The sequence below is a fragment of the Schistocerca americana genome, chromosome 7 (genome assembly GCF_021461395.2).
Source record: "Schistocerca americana isolate TAMUIC-IGC-003095 chromosome 7, iqSchAmer2.1, whole genome shotgun sequence".
In the NCBI taxonomy this organism is placed as follows: domain Eukaryota; kingdom Metazoa; phylum Arthropoda; class Insecta; order Orthoptera; family Acrididae; genus Schistocerca; species Schistocerca americana.
The window spans coordinates 376,864,994-376,883,605 of NC_060125.1; the positions used below are offsets into that span (position 1 = coordinate 376,864,994).

At 45.7% G+C, this 18,612-nt stretch overlaps 1 protein-coding gene across 2 annotated transcripts in view; it reads left to right on the forward strand.

The window, feature by feature from the left end:
• The window catches only part of LOC124622410, a 46,227-nt gene that overhangs the window by 20,515 nt on the left and 7,100 nt on the right, over positions 1–18,612 (forward strand). The window contains exons 3-4 of one of the 2 annotated variants that reach the window (XM_047148097.1): positions 4,710–5,178; positions 13,292–13,432. In XM_047148097.1, coding sequence (XP_047004053.1) covers positions 4,710–5,178; positions 13,292–13,432 — 610 coding nt within the window. The remainder of the gene's footprint in view (positions 1–4,709; positions 5,179–13,291; positions 13,433–18,612) is intronic. The other variant, XM_047148098.1, reaches the window with a different exon arrangement.

Below are 18,612 nucleotides of genomic sequence, written 5' to 3' on the forward strand. Positions count from 1 at the left end.
GCGAAGGCCCTTTACCATGGAATGCTAGATTATCGCACTTAAACCCTTTTGATTTTTACCTACAGGGGGTTTGGAAAGCGTTGTGTAGGCTGAACCAGTTCCTGATGTGCAGACCCTTCAGCAGCGTGTTCACGACGCTTCTGACGCTATTCGGAGAAAGGCTGAAACGTGCGAAAGAGTGCGGCAATCTACGATGCAATGTGCATGGCATCCAGTGAAGGTCATTTCAAAAATGGTTCAAATGGTTCTGAGTACTATGGGACTTAACATCTATGGTCATCAGTCCCCTAGCACTTAGAACTACTTGAACCTAACTAACCTAAGGACATCACACAACACCCAGTCATCACGAGGCACAGAAAAACCCTACCCCGCCGGGAATCGAACCCGGGAACCCGGGCGCGGGAAGCGAGAACGCTACCACACGACCACGAGCTGGGGAACGAAGGTCACTTAGAACACTTAGTTTTGTACTGTATTCCAGGACAATTTGTTGGCCATTTCTGGACACATGCTCATAGGATCTTTTCATGACATTATCTTTCTACTAGCTAACAAAAGACGCCATGTTGTCCTGACCTATCTCGATGCAGAGGATGTGCAACCGATACACTGGCCAGCCCATTCTCCAGATCTGTCACCCATTGAAAACATCTGGCCGTGGATTGCCGAGAGATGGCACACCACCACTCGCAGGCTCTATGGTTGACGAACTCGTGACATAGAGTTGAAGTAGCTGGAATGACGTGACCACACATGTCACCTGAGCTCAGTTCTACTCGACACCAGCTAGATTAGAAGCACTGTTTTTACAAGAGTTGGCAGCACCCTGCAGTATATGATCGTAAGGATCGGGACACCTGTTCGTGGACACTAACATGTGGCGCAGCAGCCCTTCGCTTGTACGATGACTTGAACTCTGCTGGGGACGCTTTCATCGAGGTCTGTGCATGTCTGAAGAAGAAACACAGTAGATTCTTCCTCAGGAGCTGAAACCAGAGGAAGTACTGATGTTGGACGCTGGGGCCTGCAGCGAATTCGACGTACTAACCCATCCCAAAGGCGTTCCATTTGGCTCAGGTCGTGACTCTGGGCAACCAGACCACTTCAGGAATGTTGTTGTCCACAAACCACTGCCTCAAAGATGTTAGTGTCTGAGAGAGTGCATTGCTATGCTGATACAGTCATCGTCTACGAACTGTTCTGCAGAAAACATCCCACACGATACCACCTGCTGCGTACTTCACTGTTGGCACTACAGATTATTGCACGTAACATTCTCTATCCAAGAATTTGCCAAACCAATCCACTTCCTTCGGTTTTCCGAAGGGTATAGCGTGATTCATTATTCCAAACTACTCGATTCACGTCATCCATCGTCCATTGGCACCGCCGTTTACATCACCTCAGGTGTCGCGCCTTCGATTACTACCGCAGGCCCCATGGAAGGGCAGATGGGTCACTCCCATAGCATAATACTTCTCCCATCAGTCTGAGTCAGTCGCGCGGCACCTTTCGATCCGCCACTCACCTCGTTGACGGCATTTGTGGAGAAGATCGTCGACCTAGTGTAGCAGAAATGTGACTCACCTGAAGAGCCGACTCGTTTCCACTGATCGAAGGTCGAATCCTGATGGACCCGTACCCACTGCAATCATAATTGACGATGTCATCGGCTCAACATGTGAACACACAGGGGTGGTCTGCTGCGGAGCTCCATGGTCAACAATGTACAATTAACGGTGTGCTCCTAAAAACTTGTGCGGGCACCAGCATTGTGCTCTTTCGGCAGAGATGTCACAGATCGCCATCTATCCTACTTTATCGAGCAGACAAGCCTCCGAACCCCACGTTCTGTGAAGAGTTATGGACGTCCAACCATTTAGCGCCTAGTGATAGTTTCACTGTCCTTCTACCTCTTTTCACAAATGCTCACGACAGTAGCACGTGAAAATCCGACCAGCTTCGAGTTTTCGAGATATTCGTTCACAGGTTCGGCATAAGAATAATCTCACCTTCGGCAAAGTCCCTCACATCAATGGATTTCCTCATATGCAACCCATATCTTCGCTAGAGTGATCTCATGTACGTATTTGCTCCGCTTGCATACTACTGTTACCGCGTCTTGTGCCCTCAACTCCAACAGGCCGCATCCAGCGTCGCTGTGGGCAGTGGTCATAATGTCTTGACTTATCAGTATAAATGGGACTGAGGTGATAAGGAGAAAGGATTTGGGAGTAATACTGGGAAGGATCGAGAAAGTGCATATAGGTGACAGGATGCTGCAGTTATAAATGTTGGTTTATAGTCTGGAATGAAAGAAATACGGTAGTTTATAGTTGATAGGATGGGTGGATCTCAGAAATGACTTCATGTTCAGGGAGGGGAATTCATTTGTACAGGGTGACAAACTGTTACTGAACTAAGTGAAAAAGACGTAAATTAGACACAAACTATGGCGTGCACACACTTTATTCAACATGTAAATGTCACTACAGATATTCGGATTTAAGTTATGACATGTTCCATATGCCTTCCATCAGTGGCGATGATGTGAAAACGAATAGCGAAGTTCTGCGTGACCCACTGAAGTGTCGGAACATCGATGCTATCGCTGACCTTCTGAATGGCTGTTTTCAGCTCAGAAATGGTTTTGGGGTTACTGCTGTACACTTTGTCTTTACTATACCCCACAAAAACGAGTCACATGTGTTCACAACTGGAGAATATGGTGGCCAACAAAAATCCTTGCCAGTGGCCTCTGGGCACCCCGGAGTCAGAATGTGGTCCCAAAAGTGCTCTTCCAGGACATCAAACACTCTCTTGCTTCGGTGGGATCGAGCTCCATCTTGCTTGAACCACATCTTGTCGAAATCACTTTGGATAATAGGGATGAAATGATCTTCCAAAATCTACATCTCCATCTACATCTACATTTATACTCCGCAAGCCACCCAACGGTGTGTGGCGGAGGGCACTTTACGTGCCACTGTCATTACCTCCCTTTCCTGTTCCAGTCGCGTATGGTTCGCGGGACGAACGACTGCCGGAAAGCCTCCGTGCGCGCTCTAATCTCTCTAATTTTACATTCGTGATCTCCTCGGAAGGTGTAAGTAGGGGGAAGCAATATATTAGATACCTCATCCTCTCGAAACCTGTACAGCAAGCTACACCGCGATGCAGAGCGCCTCTCTTGCAGAGACTGCCACTTGAGTTTGCTAAACATCTCCGTAAAGCTATCACGCTTACCATATAACCCTGTGACGAAACGCGCTACTCTTCTTTGGATCTTCTCTATCTCATCCGTCTATCCGATCTGGTACGGATCCCACACTGATGAGCAATACTCAAGTATAGGTCGAACGAGTGTTTTGTAAGCCACCTCCTTTGTTGATGGACTACATTTTCTACGGACTCTCCCAATGAATCTCAACCAGTTACCCGCCTTACCAATAAGTAATTTTATATGATCATTCCACTTCAAATCGTTCCGTACGCATACTCCCAGATATTTTACAGAAGTAACTGCTACCAGTGTTTGTTCCGCTATCATATAATCATACAATAAAAGATCCTTCTTTCTATGTATTCGCAATACATTACATTTGTCTATGTTAAGGGTCAGTTGCCACTCCCTGCACCAAGTGCCTATCCGCTGCAGATCTTCCTGCATTTCGCTACAGTTTTCTAATGCTGCAACTTCTCTGTATACTACAGCATCATTCACGAAAAGCCACATGGAACTTGCGAGACTATCTACTAGGTCATTTATATATATTGTGAAAAGCAATGGTCCCATAACACTGCCCGTGGCACGCCACAGGTTACTTTTACGTCTGTAGACGTCTCTCCATTGAGAACAACATGCTGTGTTCTGTTTGCTAAAAACTCTTCACTCCAGCCACACAGCTGGTCTCATATTCCGTAGGCTCTTACTTTGTTTATCAGGCGACAGTGCGGAACTGTACCGAACGCCTTCCGGAAGTCAAGGAAAATGACATCTACCTGGGAGCCTGTATCTAATATTTCTGGGTCTCATGAACAAATAAAGCGAGTTGGGTCTCACACGATCGCTGTTTCCGGAATCCATGTTGATTCCTACAGAGTAGATTCTGGGTTTCCAGAAACGACATGATACGCGAGCAAAAAACATGTTCTAAAATTCTACATGAGATCGACGTCAGAGATATAGGCCTATAGTTTTTCGCATCTGCTCGACGACCCTTCTTGAAGACTGGGACTACCTGTGCTCTTTTCCAATCATTTGGAACCTTCCGTTCCTCTAGAGACTTGCGGTACCGTTTGATAGTCACTGTACCATCAAAGAATTCACACTAGTTATTCCATGATTGGACATTGCACACCACACAGTCATCCGTTGAGGACGAAGAGTCTTCTCGATCGAGAAATGCGGATTCTCTGTCGCCGATTTTGTTTTTTGAGGAACCCATCCAAATGAAAGGGGGCTTCGTCGCTAAGCCAAACAATGCATGCGGATACTAAATCCCGCCCGTCCTGCGACAAACTGTGTAATCTGAACGTCCTAACCGTTCAGAAGTTACGTCGATTTTATTTCTTATAGTTCAATAACTGTCACCCTGTTAAGTACCCAGGGAAGCGGTAAGGAGCTGGTCATTACCTGATAAAGCTGTTTCAAGGAAAAAGGGGCCTTTCTGTGTAAACAGTGCCACACTTTTACTCGCGTACAGGTTGCGGAGGACGCTTTGTCGACGCTGCCGCGGCTGCGCTCCCTGAGCCTTTCCAACAACGAGCTGACGTTCCTGCTGCCGAACTCGATCGCAGCCAACGCCGCGCTGGAGGCGCTGGACCTCTCCAGCAACCCGCTGGTGCTGCCCTCCATCGGGCCGTTCCTGCGCTCCTCGTCTCTGCGCGAGCTGAACCTCGCCGTGTGCAGCCTGCGCCGCTTCACGCCGGACAGCTTCACGCAGCTGCCGTCGCTGCGGAGCCTCGATATCTCCTTCAACTCCTTCTCGCAGCTGTCGCTGGAGGACGTGCAGCCCTTCGCCAACCTCAGCTGGCTCAGCGTGGACGCCGACGCTCTCTCCGAGGACGCCCTGGCCTTCCTGCAAGCCAACGGCGTCGAAGTAGATGTGTTCGAATTAATGAACAGCACAGGAGACATTACGCCGCCTGAACAGCAGGATGACGGCGGAGGAGGTAAGCACATGTCCTCATGCATACCATGTCTTTAGAGCTCTGCAAAGTGTAGAACATCACACAACTATACACGTCTACATCCACATCTACATCTACATCTACATGCATACTCTACAAATCACATTTAAGTGCCTGGCAGAGGGTTCATCGAACCACCTTCACAATTCTCTATTATTCCATTCTCGTATAGCGCGCGGAAAGAATGAACACCTATATCTTTCCGTACGAGCTCTGATTTCCCCACATCTACATCTACATCTACATGCATACTCTACAAATCACATTTAAGTGCCTGGCAGAGGGTTCATCGAACCACCTTCACAATTCTCTATTATTCCATTCTCGTATAGCGCGCGGAAAGAATGAACACCTATATCTTTCCGTACGAGCTCTGATTTCCCTTATTTTATTTTGGTGATCGTTCCTCCCTATTAAGTCGGTGTCAACAAAATATTTCCGCATTTGGAGGAGAAAGTTGGTGATTGAAATTTCGTGAGAAGATTCCGTCGCAACGAAAAACGCCTTTCTTTTAATGATTTCCATCCCAAATCCTGTATCGTTTCTGTGACACTCTCGCCCATATCTCGCGATAATACAAAACATGCTGACTTTCTTTGAACTTTTTAGGTGTACTCCGTCAGTCCTATCTGGTGAGGATCCCACACCGCGCAGCAGTATTCTAAAAGAGGACGTACAAGCGTAGCGTAGGCAGTCTCCTTAGTAGGCCTGTTACATTTTCTAAGTGTCCTGGAAATAAAATGCAGTCTTCGATTTGCCGTCCCCACAACATTTTCTATATGTTCCTTCCAATTTAAGTAGTTCGTAATTATAATACCCAGGTATTTAGTTGAATTTACGGCTTTTAGATTAGACTGATTTATCGTGTAACCGAAGTTTAACGAGTTCCTTTTGGCGCTCATGTGGATGACCTCACACTTTTCGTTATTTAAGGTACTGCCACTTTTCTCACCATTCCGATATCTTTTCTAAATCGTTTTGCAGTTTGTTTTGATCTTCTGATTACTTTATTAGTCGTTAAACGACAGCGTCATCTGCAAACAACTGAAGACGGCTGCTCAGATTGTCTCCCAAATCGTTTATATAGATAAGGAACAGCAAAGGGCCTATAACACTACCTTGGGGAACGCCAGAAATCACTTCTGTTTTACTTGATGGCTTTCCGTCAATTACTACGAACTGTGACCTCTCTGGCAGGAAATCATAGATCCAGTCACATAGCTGAGACGATATTCCATAAGCACGCAATTTTACTACGAGCTGCTTGTGTGGAACAGTGTCAAAAGCCTTCCGGAAATCCAGAAATACGTACTTGATCTGAAATCCCTTCTCAATAGCACTCAGCACTTCATGTCAATAAAGGGCTAGTTGTGTTTCACAAGAACGATGTTTTCTAATCCCATGTTGACTGTGTGTCAATAGACCGTTTTCTTCGAGGTAATTCATTATGTTCGAAAACAATATATGTTCTAAAATCCTACTGCATATCGACGTTAACGATATGGGCCTGTGGGACAAAAAGTTAGTCATCCAAATGAAATATCACACTAACACGGACTGACACACCTACGCTGCACCCGCTGCTCCAGGCAGCCCCAGATATTTCCTTACGATTAAGTTACGGTGATTAACTGGTGAGCCGAAATGCGAATGAAAGCCTAAATATTGTCCAAGCTAGTACACTATGGCCTATGAAAACAGCCATCATCGTCTTGGAAGACTGGAGCATCCATAGCATAGTTATCGTGAAAATGTAGAAGAAATGACAACATTTGAAGAACACTGAAATTATTTTCGTTCTTGTTTACGGTTGCCCGAATGAATGGACCCAACTCACGGCAATAAAACCAATGCTAAAACATTACAGAAACATATCTGGCACGAACTAAACCACCCGCACACTGTATATTTAACACCTCATTGGGCCGCCAATGCACTCGGCGCCTTGCTTCACCTGAAAAGAGGCAAAACTGCGATTCGAAAGACCACACTACACGCCACAAGCCAGCTTTTGAAAAGTTTCTGTAATGTTTCTCTCATTGAAGACGTGCAGATTGTTTTTGCCACTGTAAGCAGTGTCCTTTTGCTAGGAGCCCTACCACAAATACGTTTTACATGCAGTTGCCTTCGCCGCATTCACTCGAAAACTGGTTGAGATGGGCCTACATTCACTGACAGCAGCAATTCGGGCCGGTTTTGGAACCGATAGTCACCGACAAGGTGAGACACTTGTCTCTGAAAGCTGTCGACTAGGTTCTTTTTACAACCAGCGTTCTTACGCCATATTTCACGATTGCGAGTGGTGCAGCATTCCTTGTAGACACTGTGGACAATCCAGGTTGATACACCAGCAGATCGGGCAACTTCATTCCAGGGGTGGTCTTGGACACGTCCAAACACGGTAGTCTATTTTTGCCATTCTGTCAGGCCTCCAAGTCGAGCCGTATTACTTCACTAATTCCATACAACCGACTAGCACATACAGAACACTCCGTTGTGAGTACGTATGCAGGACCAGATGGTCCCATGGCCACCTGGTTGTTGTCCTATACAGTTTATAGCCCTCCAACGATACTAGCGTGTTCTTCTAAGGTGGCGAATAATCTTTTGTCTTGTGTGTTATAATGTTTCGCAAATGATAGACATAATGATCTGTGACGTATACTAATACTAGTTAAGGCTCAAACTGCTTTGTCATGCTTTAATGTAAATATACATGTACTTATGAGCACTTCAGTTACAGACAACTAGGTAGTAGCATGTACGAAACTGTCACCCTAACAAATGCGGCGATTTCGATGGATGGGGTGGGGGAATGGAAGAGGGAAGGGTAGCAACTCGTGTTACTTCCACGATGAAACACGGAATAGTTTTGAGGTTTGACGAGAAATGGCTCTGACTTTGAGTACACTTGTACAGAGACAAATTCGTTACAGTTCTCGGATTTCTTGAAATTAATAGTGAACTGACATGTCTGTCTAGCTAGTAGGAGGCGACACTGATTTCCAATTTTTTAAGCGGTGATATAGGGCAGGTGCTATCTTGTCTCTCGCTGGAGACGTCTTTGAACGGGAAACAATCCTGATCAACGAGCCTACAATCACCACTCAAATGTCATGCATCTTTGAGGAAGTTTGATCCACAAGTTGTTCCACGATGTCCCTAACACGAACATTAGAGACCTGAGACCCACTGAAGCACCCTGATCCCAGCACAATTCAGTAAACCCATGCTGACCCAGTTCAGAAGCGATAGAGTGGTGCATACCTTTCTGAAGAAACAGATCACGTGGAGGACTGCTGTAAGAGAATGCGGACAGCGGGTTTCTGCATCTACTGGCCGGTCGCAGATGAGGGCATCGGTTGTTATTTTCCAGTATTCAAAAATGGCTCTGAGCACTATGGGACGCAACTGCTGTGGTCATAAGTCCCCTAGAACTTAGAACTACTTAAACCTAACTAACCTAAGGACAGCACACAACACCCAGCCATCACGAGGTAGAGAAAATCCCTGACCCCGCCGGGAATCGAACCCGGGAACCCGGGCGTGGGAAGCGAGAACGCTACCGCACGACCACGAGATGCGGGCCCAGTATTACATGTTGCTGTTGTTGTTGTTGTTGTTGTTGTTGTCTTCAGTCCAAACAGTGGTTCGACGCAGCTCTCCAAGCTGCTCTATCCTGTGCAAGCCTCTTCATCTCCAAGTATCTATTGCAATCTACATTCTTCTGAATCTGCTTACTATATACTATATTCATCTCTTGGTCTCCCTCTATGATATTTACCCCCCCCCCCCCCCCCATGCCTCCCTCCACTACTAAATTGGTGATCCCTTGATGTCTCAGAATGTGTCCTACAAACTGATCACTTCTTCCAGTCAGGTTGTGCCACAAATTTCTTTTCTTCCATATTCTGTTCAGTAGCTCCTCATGAGTTACGTGATCCGTCAATCTAATCTTCAGCATTCTTCTGTAGCTCCTCATTTCAAAAGCTTCTATTCTCTTTTTGCCTAAACTGTTTATCGTCTATGGTTCACTTCCATACGTGGTTACACTCCAAACAAATACTTTCAGAAAAGGCTTCATGACACTTCAATCTAAACTCAGTGTTAAAAAAATTCTCTTCTTCAGAAAAGCTTTCGATGCCTTGCCTACGTTTTGTATCCTCTCTACTTCGACGATCGACAGTTATTTTGCTTATCATATAGCAAAACTCATCTACTACTTTAAACATCTCATTTTCTAATCTAATTCCTTCAGCATCACCTGATTTAATTCGAGTACATACTAATTTCCTTGTTTTGCTTTTGTTGATGTTTATCTTACACCGTACATTCTGTTCAACTGCCGTTCAGAGTCCTTCGCTGTCACTGAATTACAATGTCATCACAAACATCAAAGTTTTTATTTCTTATCCCTGGACTTTAATACCTGCTCCAAATTTTTCTTTTGTTTCCTTTACTGCTTGCTCAATATACAAACTGAATACCATCGGGGATAGGCTACAACCCTGTCTAATTCCCTTTCCCACCACTGCTTCCCTTACGCGCCCATCAACTCTTATAACTGACATCTGGTTTCTGTGCAAATTGTAAATAGCCTTTCTCTCCGTTTATTTTACCCCTGCCACCATTAAAATTTGAAAGAGGGTATTCCAATCAACCTTGTCAAAAATTTTCTCTAGATCTACAAATGCTATAAACGTGTGGGTGCCTTTCTTAACCTACCTTCTAGGAGAAATCGTAGAATCAGTATTGCCTCATGTGTTTCTATATTTCTCTGGAATGCAAACTGAGCTTCCCCTAGGTCGACGTCTACCAGTTTTCCATTTGTCAGTAAGGAATTCGTGTTAACATTTTGCAGTCATGGCTTATTAAGCTGATAGTTCAGTAATTTTCACACTTGTCAGCACCTACTTTCTTTGGAATTGAGATTATGATATTTTTCTTGAAGTCTGAGGGTATATCTCATACATCTTGTTCATCAGATGCAAGGGCTTTTTCGTGGCTGGCTCTCCCAAGACTGGGTAGTCATCGGATGTCACTGGATGCGTGATCGGTCGTCAGTTGCCAAAGTCGATGCGTTGCCTTGATAGAAACAGGTTCCTCACGCCCCAGATTCAAACTGTGCGCTTTATAATCAAAAGCAGACCGTCGATCGCCAATACGGATCTGCAGAGGCGATGTAACGTCCTCTCGTCAAACACTTGTGGTCGTCCCGTACGACAATCTACGCTTGCGGAAACATCGTCTATGGAATATTAAGTATCCACCTCACAGTCTGTTAACCGTGGACAAACCATATTACGCTCTAACCACGAAATTCGAATATCATATACGCCACATCTTCAAATGGGACAGTCGTTCCTGTGACTTTTGGCTACTCATTACAGTTCGGCTACCTGTCTGCTGCACTGTGGCCCTTCTATTTGCTGTTGTAATCCGCTGTGGCAGACTCATATAATCAATGTGTCAAGGTAGAGGGAATTTAGTAGGGAATTTCAACGAGTTATTCGTAGTACACCATTGAAATGGCGAAATGGAAAAAGCCAGTGACTGCTGTCCTCATAATTGCAGTGCTCCCAGCAATTAGTCGGACTCACTCAATGAATACAGTACACCAGCATCGCACGCATTGCATAGAATTTGTTCGACTGCCACTCCCGGGGCCAGTACAAGTCCTGCTGGCTTGTTAGTCACGTGACAAACCGAATTACTGTACTAGCCATTGTGGCAGAGATGCTATCGCCAACACGGCTCCCTGAGTGGATTTAAAATCGTATCTTCTTGCGTGCCCACACTACACTACTGGCCATTAAAATTGCTACACCACGAAGATGACGTGCTACAGACGCGAAAGTTAACCGACATGAAGAAGATGCCGTGATATGCAAATAATTAGCTTTTCAGAGCATTCACACAATGTTGGTGCCGGTGGCGACACCTACAACGTGTTGACATAAGGAAAGTTTCCAACCGATTTCTCATACACAAACAGGAGTTGACCGGCGTTGCCTGGTGAAAAGTTGTGATGCCTCGAGTAAGGAGGAGAAATGCGTAACATCACGTGTCCGACTTTGATAAAGGTCGGATTGTAGCCTATCGCGATTGTGGTTTATCGTATCGCGACATTGCTGCTCGCGTTGGTCGAGATCCAATGACTGTTAGCAGAATATGGAATCGGTGCGTTCAGGAGGGTAATGCGGAACGCCGTGCTGGATCCCAACGGCCTCGTATCACTAGCAGTCGAGATGACAGGCATCTTATCCGCATGGCTGTAACGGATCCTGCAGCGACGTCTCGATCCCTGAGTCAACAGATGGGGACGTTTGCAAGCCAACAACCATCTGCACGAACAGTTCGAGGACGTTTGCATCAGCATGGACTATCAGCTCGGAGACCATAGCTGCGGTTACCCTTGACGCTGCATTACAGACAGAAGCGCCTGCGATGGTGTACTCAGCGACGAACGTGGGTGCACGAATGGCGAAACGTCATTTTTTCGGATGAATCCAGGTTCTGTTTACAGCATCATGATGGTCGCATCCGTGTTTGGCGACATCGCGGTGAACGCACATTGGAAGCGTCTATTCGTCATCGCCATATTGGCGTATCACCCGGCTTGATGGTATGGGGTGCCATTAGTTACACGTCTCGGTCATCTCTTGTTCGCATTGACGGCACTTTGAACAGTGGACGTTACATTTCAGATGTGTTACGACCCGAGCCTCTGCCCTTCATTCGATCCCTGCAAAACCCTACATTTCAGCAGGATAATGCACGACCGCATGTTGCAGGTCCTGCACGGGCCTTTCTGGATACAGAAAATGTTCGACTGCTGCCCTGGCCAGCACATTCTCCAGATCTCTCACCAATGAAAACGTCTGGTCAATGGTGGCCGAGCAACTGGCTCGTCATAATACGCCAGTCACTACTCTTGATGAACTGTGGTATCGTGTTGAAGCTGCATGGGCAGCTGTACTTGTACACGCCATCCAGGCTCTGTTTGACTCAATGCCCAGGCGTATCAAGGAGGTTATCACGGCCAGAGGTGGTTGTCCTGGGTACGGATTTCTCAGGATCTATGCGCCCAAATTGCGTGAAAATGTAATCACTTGTCAGTTCTAGTATAATTAGTTGTCCAATGTACACCCGTTCATCATCTGTATTTCTTCTTGGTGTAGCAATTTTAATGGCCAGTAGTGTATTTGATCAAAAGCACTGAGACATTGCTATGTAAAGCGGAACGGACCACCAGACGTCACGAGCGGCGAACCTGCCAGTATAAAAAAAAAGTGGGGAGTATTTTGTTATCAGCGGAGAAGGAATAACAGCAGTACGGGTCAGTCACGAGAACTCAGTGACTTCGAACGTGGACCACCGGTAGTAATTGGGTGTCACCTGGGTAAAAAATCCATGAGGGACACCTAAAGCCTTCTACAGCTGCCCTGGTCGGCTGTTGGTGGTGTGATTGAATTGGAAACGCGAAGGGACAAGCACAGAAAAGACAAGATCAGGCGGACCTCACCTACTGACGGTTAACGACCGCTGGTCACTGCAGAGAGTGGTCGTGCAAAATCGTATGAAATCAGCAGAAGGAATCACTCTTTAGGTCTAAAGTGCTACCAGCAACCTAACTAGCGTAGTGATTGTGGGTGGAGAGTTAAGAGTGGTTTACAGTGGTCGAGAAGAGCCTCATAAGCCACACATTTCTGCAGTCACTGCTAAGCGACGCTTCACCTTGTAGACGTGGAGAATGAGGGGGGAGGAGGCGGTAAGGCATAAGGAGGAGGAGGAGTAGATGAACTGAGAGGGGGCAAGGAGATGAAGAACTGAGAGAGGGAAGAGAAGGAGGTTGGGATGTGTATCCCATGCCCATACATGCTAAGCATTACCGGGTTCACTAGTTTACTACTAAATGTATTTACATTGGAAAATATTTAAATCTTTTGAGTTATAGCGCTGTCTTGATGCGAATTCCTGACGAGTGACATACTCGTCACTCGGCTTAAATGTCTCCTTCGCTATTAATTTACTTACCGATCACAGAAGCGACGCCGAATACAGATAACAAGTATTTGATATTTTGTGTGTACAGCGAGGTACCTGGCCCTCCTGGACAAGGACTACCCTTACGACGATGACATCATTGGCGAGGATTATGCGGTGCTGAAGAACGTCGACGTCGCCTATGATTCAGATAGCCAGACCCAGTGGGTTGCAGATCAGCTACAAACGGGTAAGCACTTCTCGTTGCCAGGGGTTAACTGAGCAATTCAGGCGTCATGTTCCTCCTAATGGTACATCGGACTAGGTGCTTCGGTCTGTCCAGAGTTTGACCAGTTTCAAGTGGCAGCACTTTCGTCTCTACCACGAGTTTGCCAGAAGACAGCCCCCCACGACATAAGAAACCAGAAAGGCGTGTTGCTCTAGCTCACTGGACGGGGTAGACCTAGGCGGCTGTAGTGTTTGTGCTCCCGTTATCTATAAGTCGTTGTCGTGGCCTTCAGTCCGAGTATTGATTTGATGTAGCTCTCCAAGCTACTCTATCTACTCTTTGAAAATCTCTTCATTCTACGTAACTACTGCAAGCTACATCCATTTTAACGTGCGTACTATATTTAGACCTTGGCGCCACACTTCTCTCTAGTACGAAAATGATTTTTTGAGGCCTCAGAGTATATCCTAGTGACAAATCCTTTCTTTTAGTCAAACTGTGCCATAAGTTTCTTTTTTCTCCAATTCCGTTCACAACCTCAACCTAGTTATCCGATCTGGCCATGTAATCTTCAACATCCTTTTATAACAAACTTCATAAGCTTCTCTTCTCTTTTTGTCTGAGCTGTGTATCGTCTACATCTCACTTGGACAATGCTACATCCAGACAAAAGATTCCTAACGATTCAATTTTTCAGAAACACCTTGTTTGCTATTGGCAGTCTGCAGTTTATATTGTCTCTGCTTCTGCCATCGTCAGTTATTTTTCAATGCACGTAATAACACACATCAACTATTTTTAGCATCTCATTCTCTAATTTAATTCTTTCAGATCGGCTGATTTAATTCGACTATATTCATGTACTGTCTCTGACAGATTCATAACCCTTTTCAGGATACTATACAGTCCGTTCAACAACTCTTCCAAGTCCTTTGCCATTTCTGACTGAATAACTGTCTTCGATAATCCTCAGACTTTTTATTTTTTCCTTCATAAAGTTTGATGCCTTTCCAGTTTTTTCTTTGGTTTCGTCCGCTTGAAATCACACACTTCGATTTGTACTGTTACGCATTTCTATCTTTCTGTCTCAGTAGTCCATTAATCAAACGTTTCGATCTCTCTACCTTTGTACCTGACTAGTCCATTAGTTGAGCTATGGCTCTCTCAAAGTTAATTTAGTGTTAGTTAAATGGTTCAAATGGCTCTGAGCACTATGGGACTTAACACCTGGGGTCATCAGTCCCCCTAGAACTTAGAACTACTTAAACCTAACTAACCTAAGGACATCACACACATCCATGCCCGAGGCAGGATTCGAACCTGCGACAGTAGCAGTCGCGCGGTTCCGGACTGAAGGGTCTAGAACCGCTCGGCCACCGCGGCCGGCTAGTGCGAGTTAAGTTCGCCGCTTCTGTCATTTGCAGTCGCACAACTTTATACTCAGAATTTAAATACCTCAAAGAGTCGCTGAACAGACATGGTAAGCGTGCACACGTCGATGAGAAATTTCAATTAAACCCACAGAAAATAAAAGAAATGCGCATTTGGCTGAGGCCTTCCGTCGGATAGACCGGTCGTCTGGTGCAAGTCTTTGTAGTTGACGCTCTTCAGCGATTTTCGCGTCGATGAGGATGAAATGATGACGAAGATAACACAACACCCTGTCACCGAGCGGAAAAATTGCCGACCCGTCCACCGAAGTTAAGCGCTGCTGGGCTGGGCTAGCACTTGGATGGGTGACCATCCGGTCTGCCGAGCGTTGTTGGCAAGCGGGGTGCACTCAGCTATTGTGAGCCAAACTGAGGAGCTACTTGATTCAAAAGTAGCGGTTCCGGTCTCGTAAACTGACATACGGGCAGGGGAGCGGTGTGCTGATCACATGTCCATCTATATCCGCATCCAATGACGCCTGTGGGCTGAGGATGACACGGCGGCCGGTCAGTACCGTTGAGCCTTCGTGGCCTGTTCGGGCGGATTTTACTAGTTTTAGTCCGGGAATCGAACCCGGACCCTTCGCATAGCATTCTACTGCGCTCATCACTCAGCCATGTAGGCGGGAAACCCAGAGAAACTCCGTCCATGTTTAATAGGTTGCAGTATCACGAATTTTGATATACCTGATGTCATCATAATATAAACTTCCAATGAAGATCAAATGATTATAAAAAATACTCGCGACTTATTGCACTCGTGTCATATATGAGTATATCAAACGTACTCCAGACAATCACTTGCCGGGTTGCGTACTTCGACGCAACCGCATGCTTCGCATTCCTAAGCCACACCACAGGCCAGCTCTAAATGATTGCAGCGATTAAAAACGGCTGTAACTATTTCATGGATAGCAATACATCGACAAGAATTATAGGGAATACAAACGAAACTTGAAATTGTTATACGCATTTTAAAGGTGCCTTGTATGATTCCCCTTTGCTACATGGATAGCATCTAAGCGATAATCTATTTCGCGACACACATTCTCAAGCATAAGTGGAGTCACCGATGCGAAAGCATAAAAACGCGCCTTATGAGTCCTAGCATTGTTTCTGGCAGTGGGTGTGAGGTCAGGAGATCTCGGTTGCCAAGAGCAGAAGGCAGCGTCGTCAAGTCCAGTACAACCGACACAACGACTTAGAAGATGTTGATTTTAAAATGTGCGAACCTCAATACCCCAATGAGAGGGGGCACCATTTTGCTGAACCACGTAATCTGTAGAATTCACATTAAGCTATGTTACCAGCCATTGCTCAAGCACGTCCATATAAATGTTTGTTTACACAGAGCTCAGTAAACAAAAACGAACTGTACAACCTTTGTTTCTTCGAACTGCCGATGTCATCTGGAAACCTTTGTTGGTTGATTTGGTGGAGCGAACTAAACAGCGAGGTCTTCGGTCCCATCGGTTTAGGGAAGGATGGAGGAAGAAGTCGGCTGTGCCCTTTCAAAGGAACCATCCTGGCATTTACCTGGTGCTTTAGGGAAATCACGGAAACCCTAAATCAGGATGGCTGGACGCGGATTCTGAACCGTTGTCCTCCCGAATGCTAGTCCAGGGTGCTAACCACTACGTTACCTCCCTCGGTATCGGTCAACCTTGCTGGCATATACAGGTGCTTGATTATATCACCGACGAAATCTTCTCCACACTATGATGACAGATCGACCATAGCTAAATTCTAATACACAAAATGTTCAAAAGTGTGTGAAATCTTATGGGACTTGACTGATGAGGTCATCAGTCCCTAAGCTTACACACTACTTAAAGTAAATTATCCTAAGGACAAACACGTACACCCATGCCCGAGGGAGGACTCGAACACAAACTGTCTACTGCATGGGGTCACCATATTCGCTTATGACACAAAACCTTTCACTTACACATGACGACGCATGCACCGGCTTCCGATTCGCTGCCTTTGCGCGACGATCTAAAGTTTGTAGTTTCTTTTATACATTATGTAATTATTACTGATATATCGCCGTGCGGCGTGTGGGAAACAGCGTTCTGTAATCGAGTTTTGAATTCAAAGAGTTAGTCCACACACAGAGCACCCTCTGCTTCAGCAAGAGAAGGCCAGAACACAGGCGAGTGCCGCGAGAGCTGCAACAATCCGACGCCTTGTTTCCACTGTCACTGATCACCTTCGAGGGTTTGACTATAGCGGTGATGGAGTGGTGTAAACAATGATGTAGCTGTGGCTCCGTCAACAAAATCAGACATTGTACAGTGACAGTATCAACCAACTGGTCAGTTGTTGGGAGAAATGTGTTGGTCACCAGAGTGGCTACGTCGAGAAATAAGCATGCAGATTAGAAGAAGAAAGATGTAGAATGTTAATAACGTTTGTTTTATTTAAAAAACTTCAATAGTTTCCACATAGAAAATTCAGAGGAATTATTTTGCAGCACACCATCGTAAATACAGTCATTTGTAGTCGCTACATTCTTTTGATATTGCTAGGTATTGTTCCCCGACTCGCGCTGGGCGTGCTGTAGTTCGATGGTAACCACCGGGAGAAGGAAAGGACATGACAGATATAACTATTAAGTAAGGTGCGGCAAGATATTGACTGAAAACGAGCAGACCAGACACACTGAGAGACCTCTTAGGGGAGGAAATAAAGACCTTGAGAGAGCTAAAAACCTGGAAAAGAAATTATTGGCAAAGAGAGTGGGGCAACTGTGTAAAGGACCGCAGGGTACACATATTCCATCAGCGAGTGACTGAGGCTGAAACATGTCAATCCCAGCCGGGGCATAGCTCATTTCTTAACGGTTTTGCTCCGTGCAAACTTTAGTCAGATGGCTGCTTGTGCCTGTGGAGAGAGAGAGGCCTGCGAGCACTCACCTCTGTACTGTGACCGTTAGCCGCAGGAGAGACGACTTACATCGTCACACGACGACATAGTACAATCACTTTGTAGACGGATTTCGACAAGTGTGCAGGAAGAGTCTCTTCTGCGCTGAATAACGAGTACTTGAAGCAACGAAAGTAAAAGGCGGCAGCGAGAACAGAAGACAAACCAAGCCACAGACATTACTACACAGATACAGATGACACTCTTACTGCTAGCAGATAAGACGACAGCGAGAGAGAAGACAGACAGATTCTGTGTCAGACAGATATCGTGTCGCGGCCCAGTACAGAGCCTACCACTGCTTGGGTAAATGTGTGGCCTGTAAGGCGTAATTAGGACGTTGACGACAATGCTTTTAGCTCAGGTGGGGACTACTAAGTAAACTTCATCAGGGTGAGGAGGAGAAAGTATCCTAAGACACTTAACAGAGATCACTCTGGAACGAAGAGGAGAAGTTGTGATTTTAGGAAGTGACTAAGGGTGCAGTCACTTCAAAATTAAACTCATAACCCATTTATTTTCCCAATAGTTTAAGCTTCTTACCAGAGGTGTGCTACAGTGGCTGTTAATCCTTGCGAATCAACTAGTATTCCCTAGCACTAGATTGTTTTCCTTTCCAGCATCACACGATTCCTGCATCCTGTCTTTGGCTAACAGAGAAGAGTGTTCTGTAACTCGTTCCGACAACACACAGTCAAACGCGTTAACCACAACTGGAGACAAGAGCGAGAAAGCAGTTGTTCCTCACTATATTCTATCAAACTGAAAATATCAGATATTACTCGCTATGACTATACACAGTGAGATACCCTATTTACAACTGGGAACTAGTGTAAAACAGCG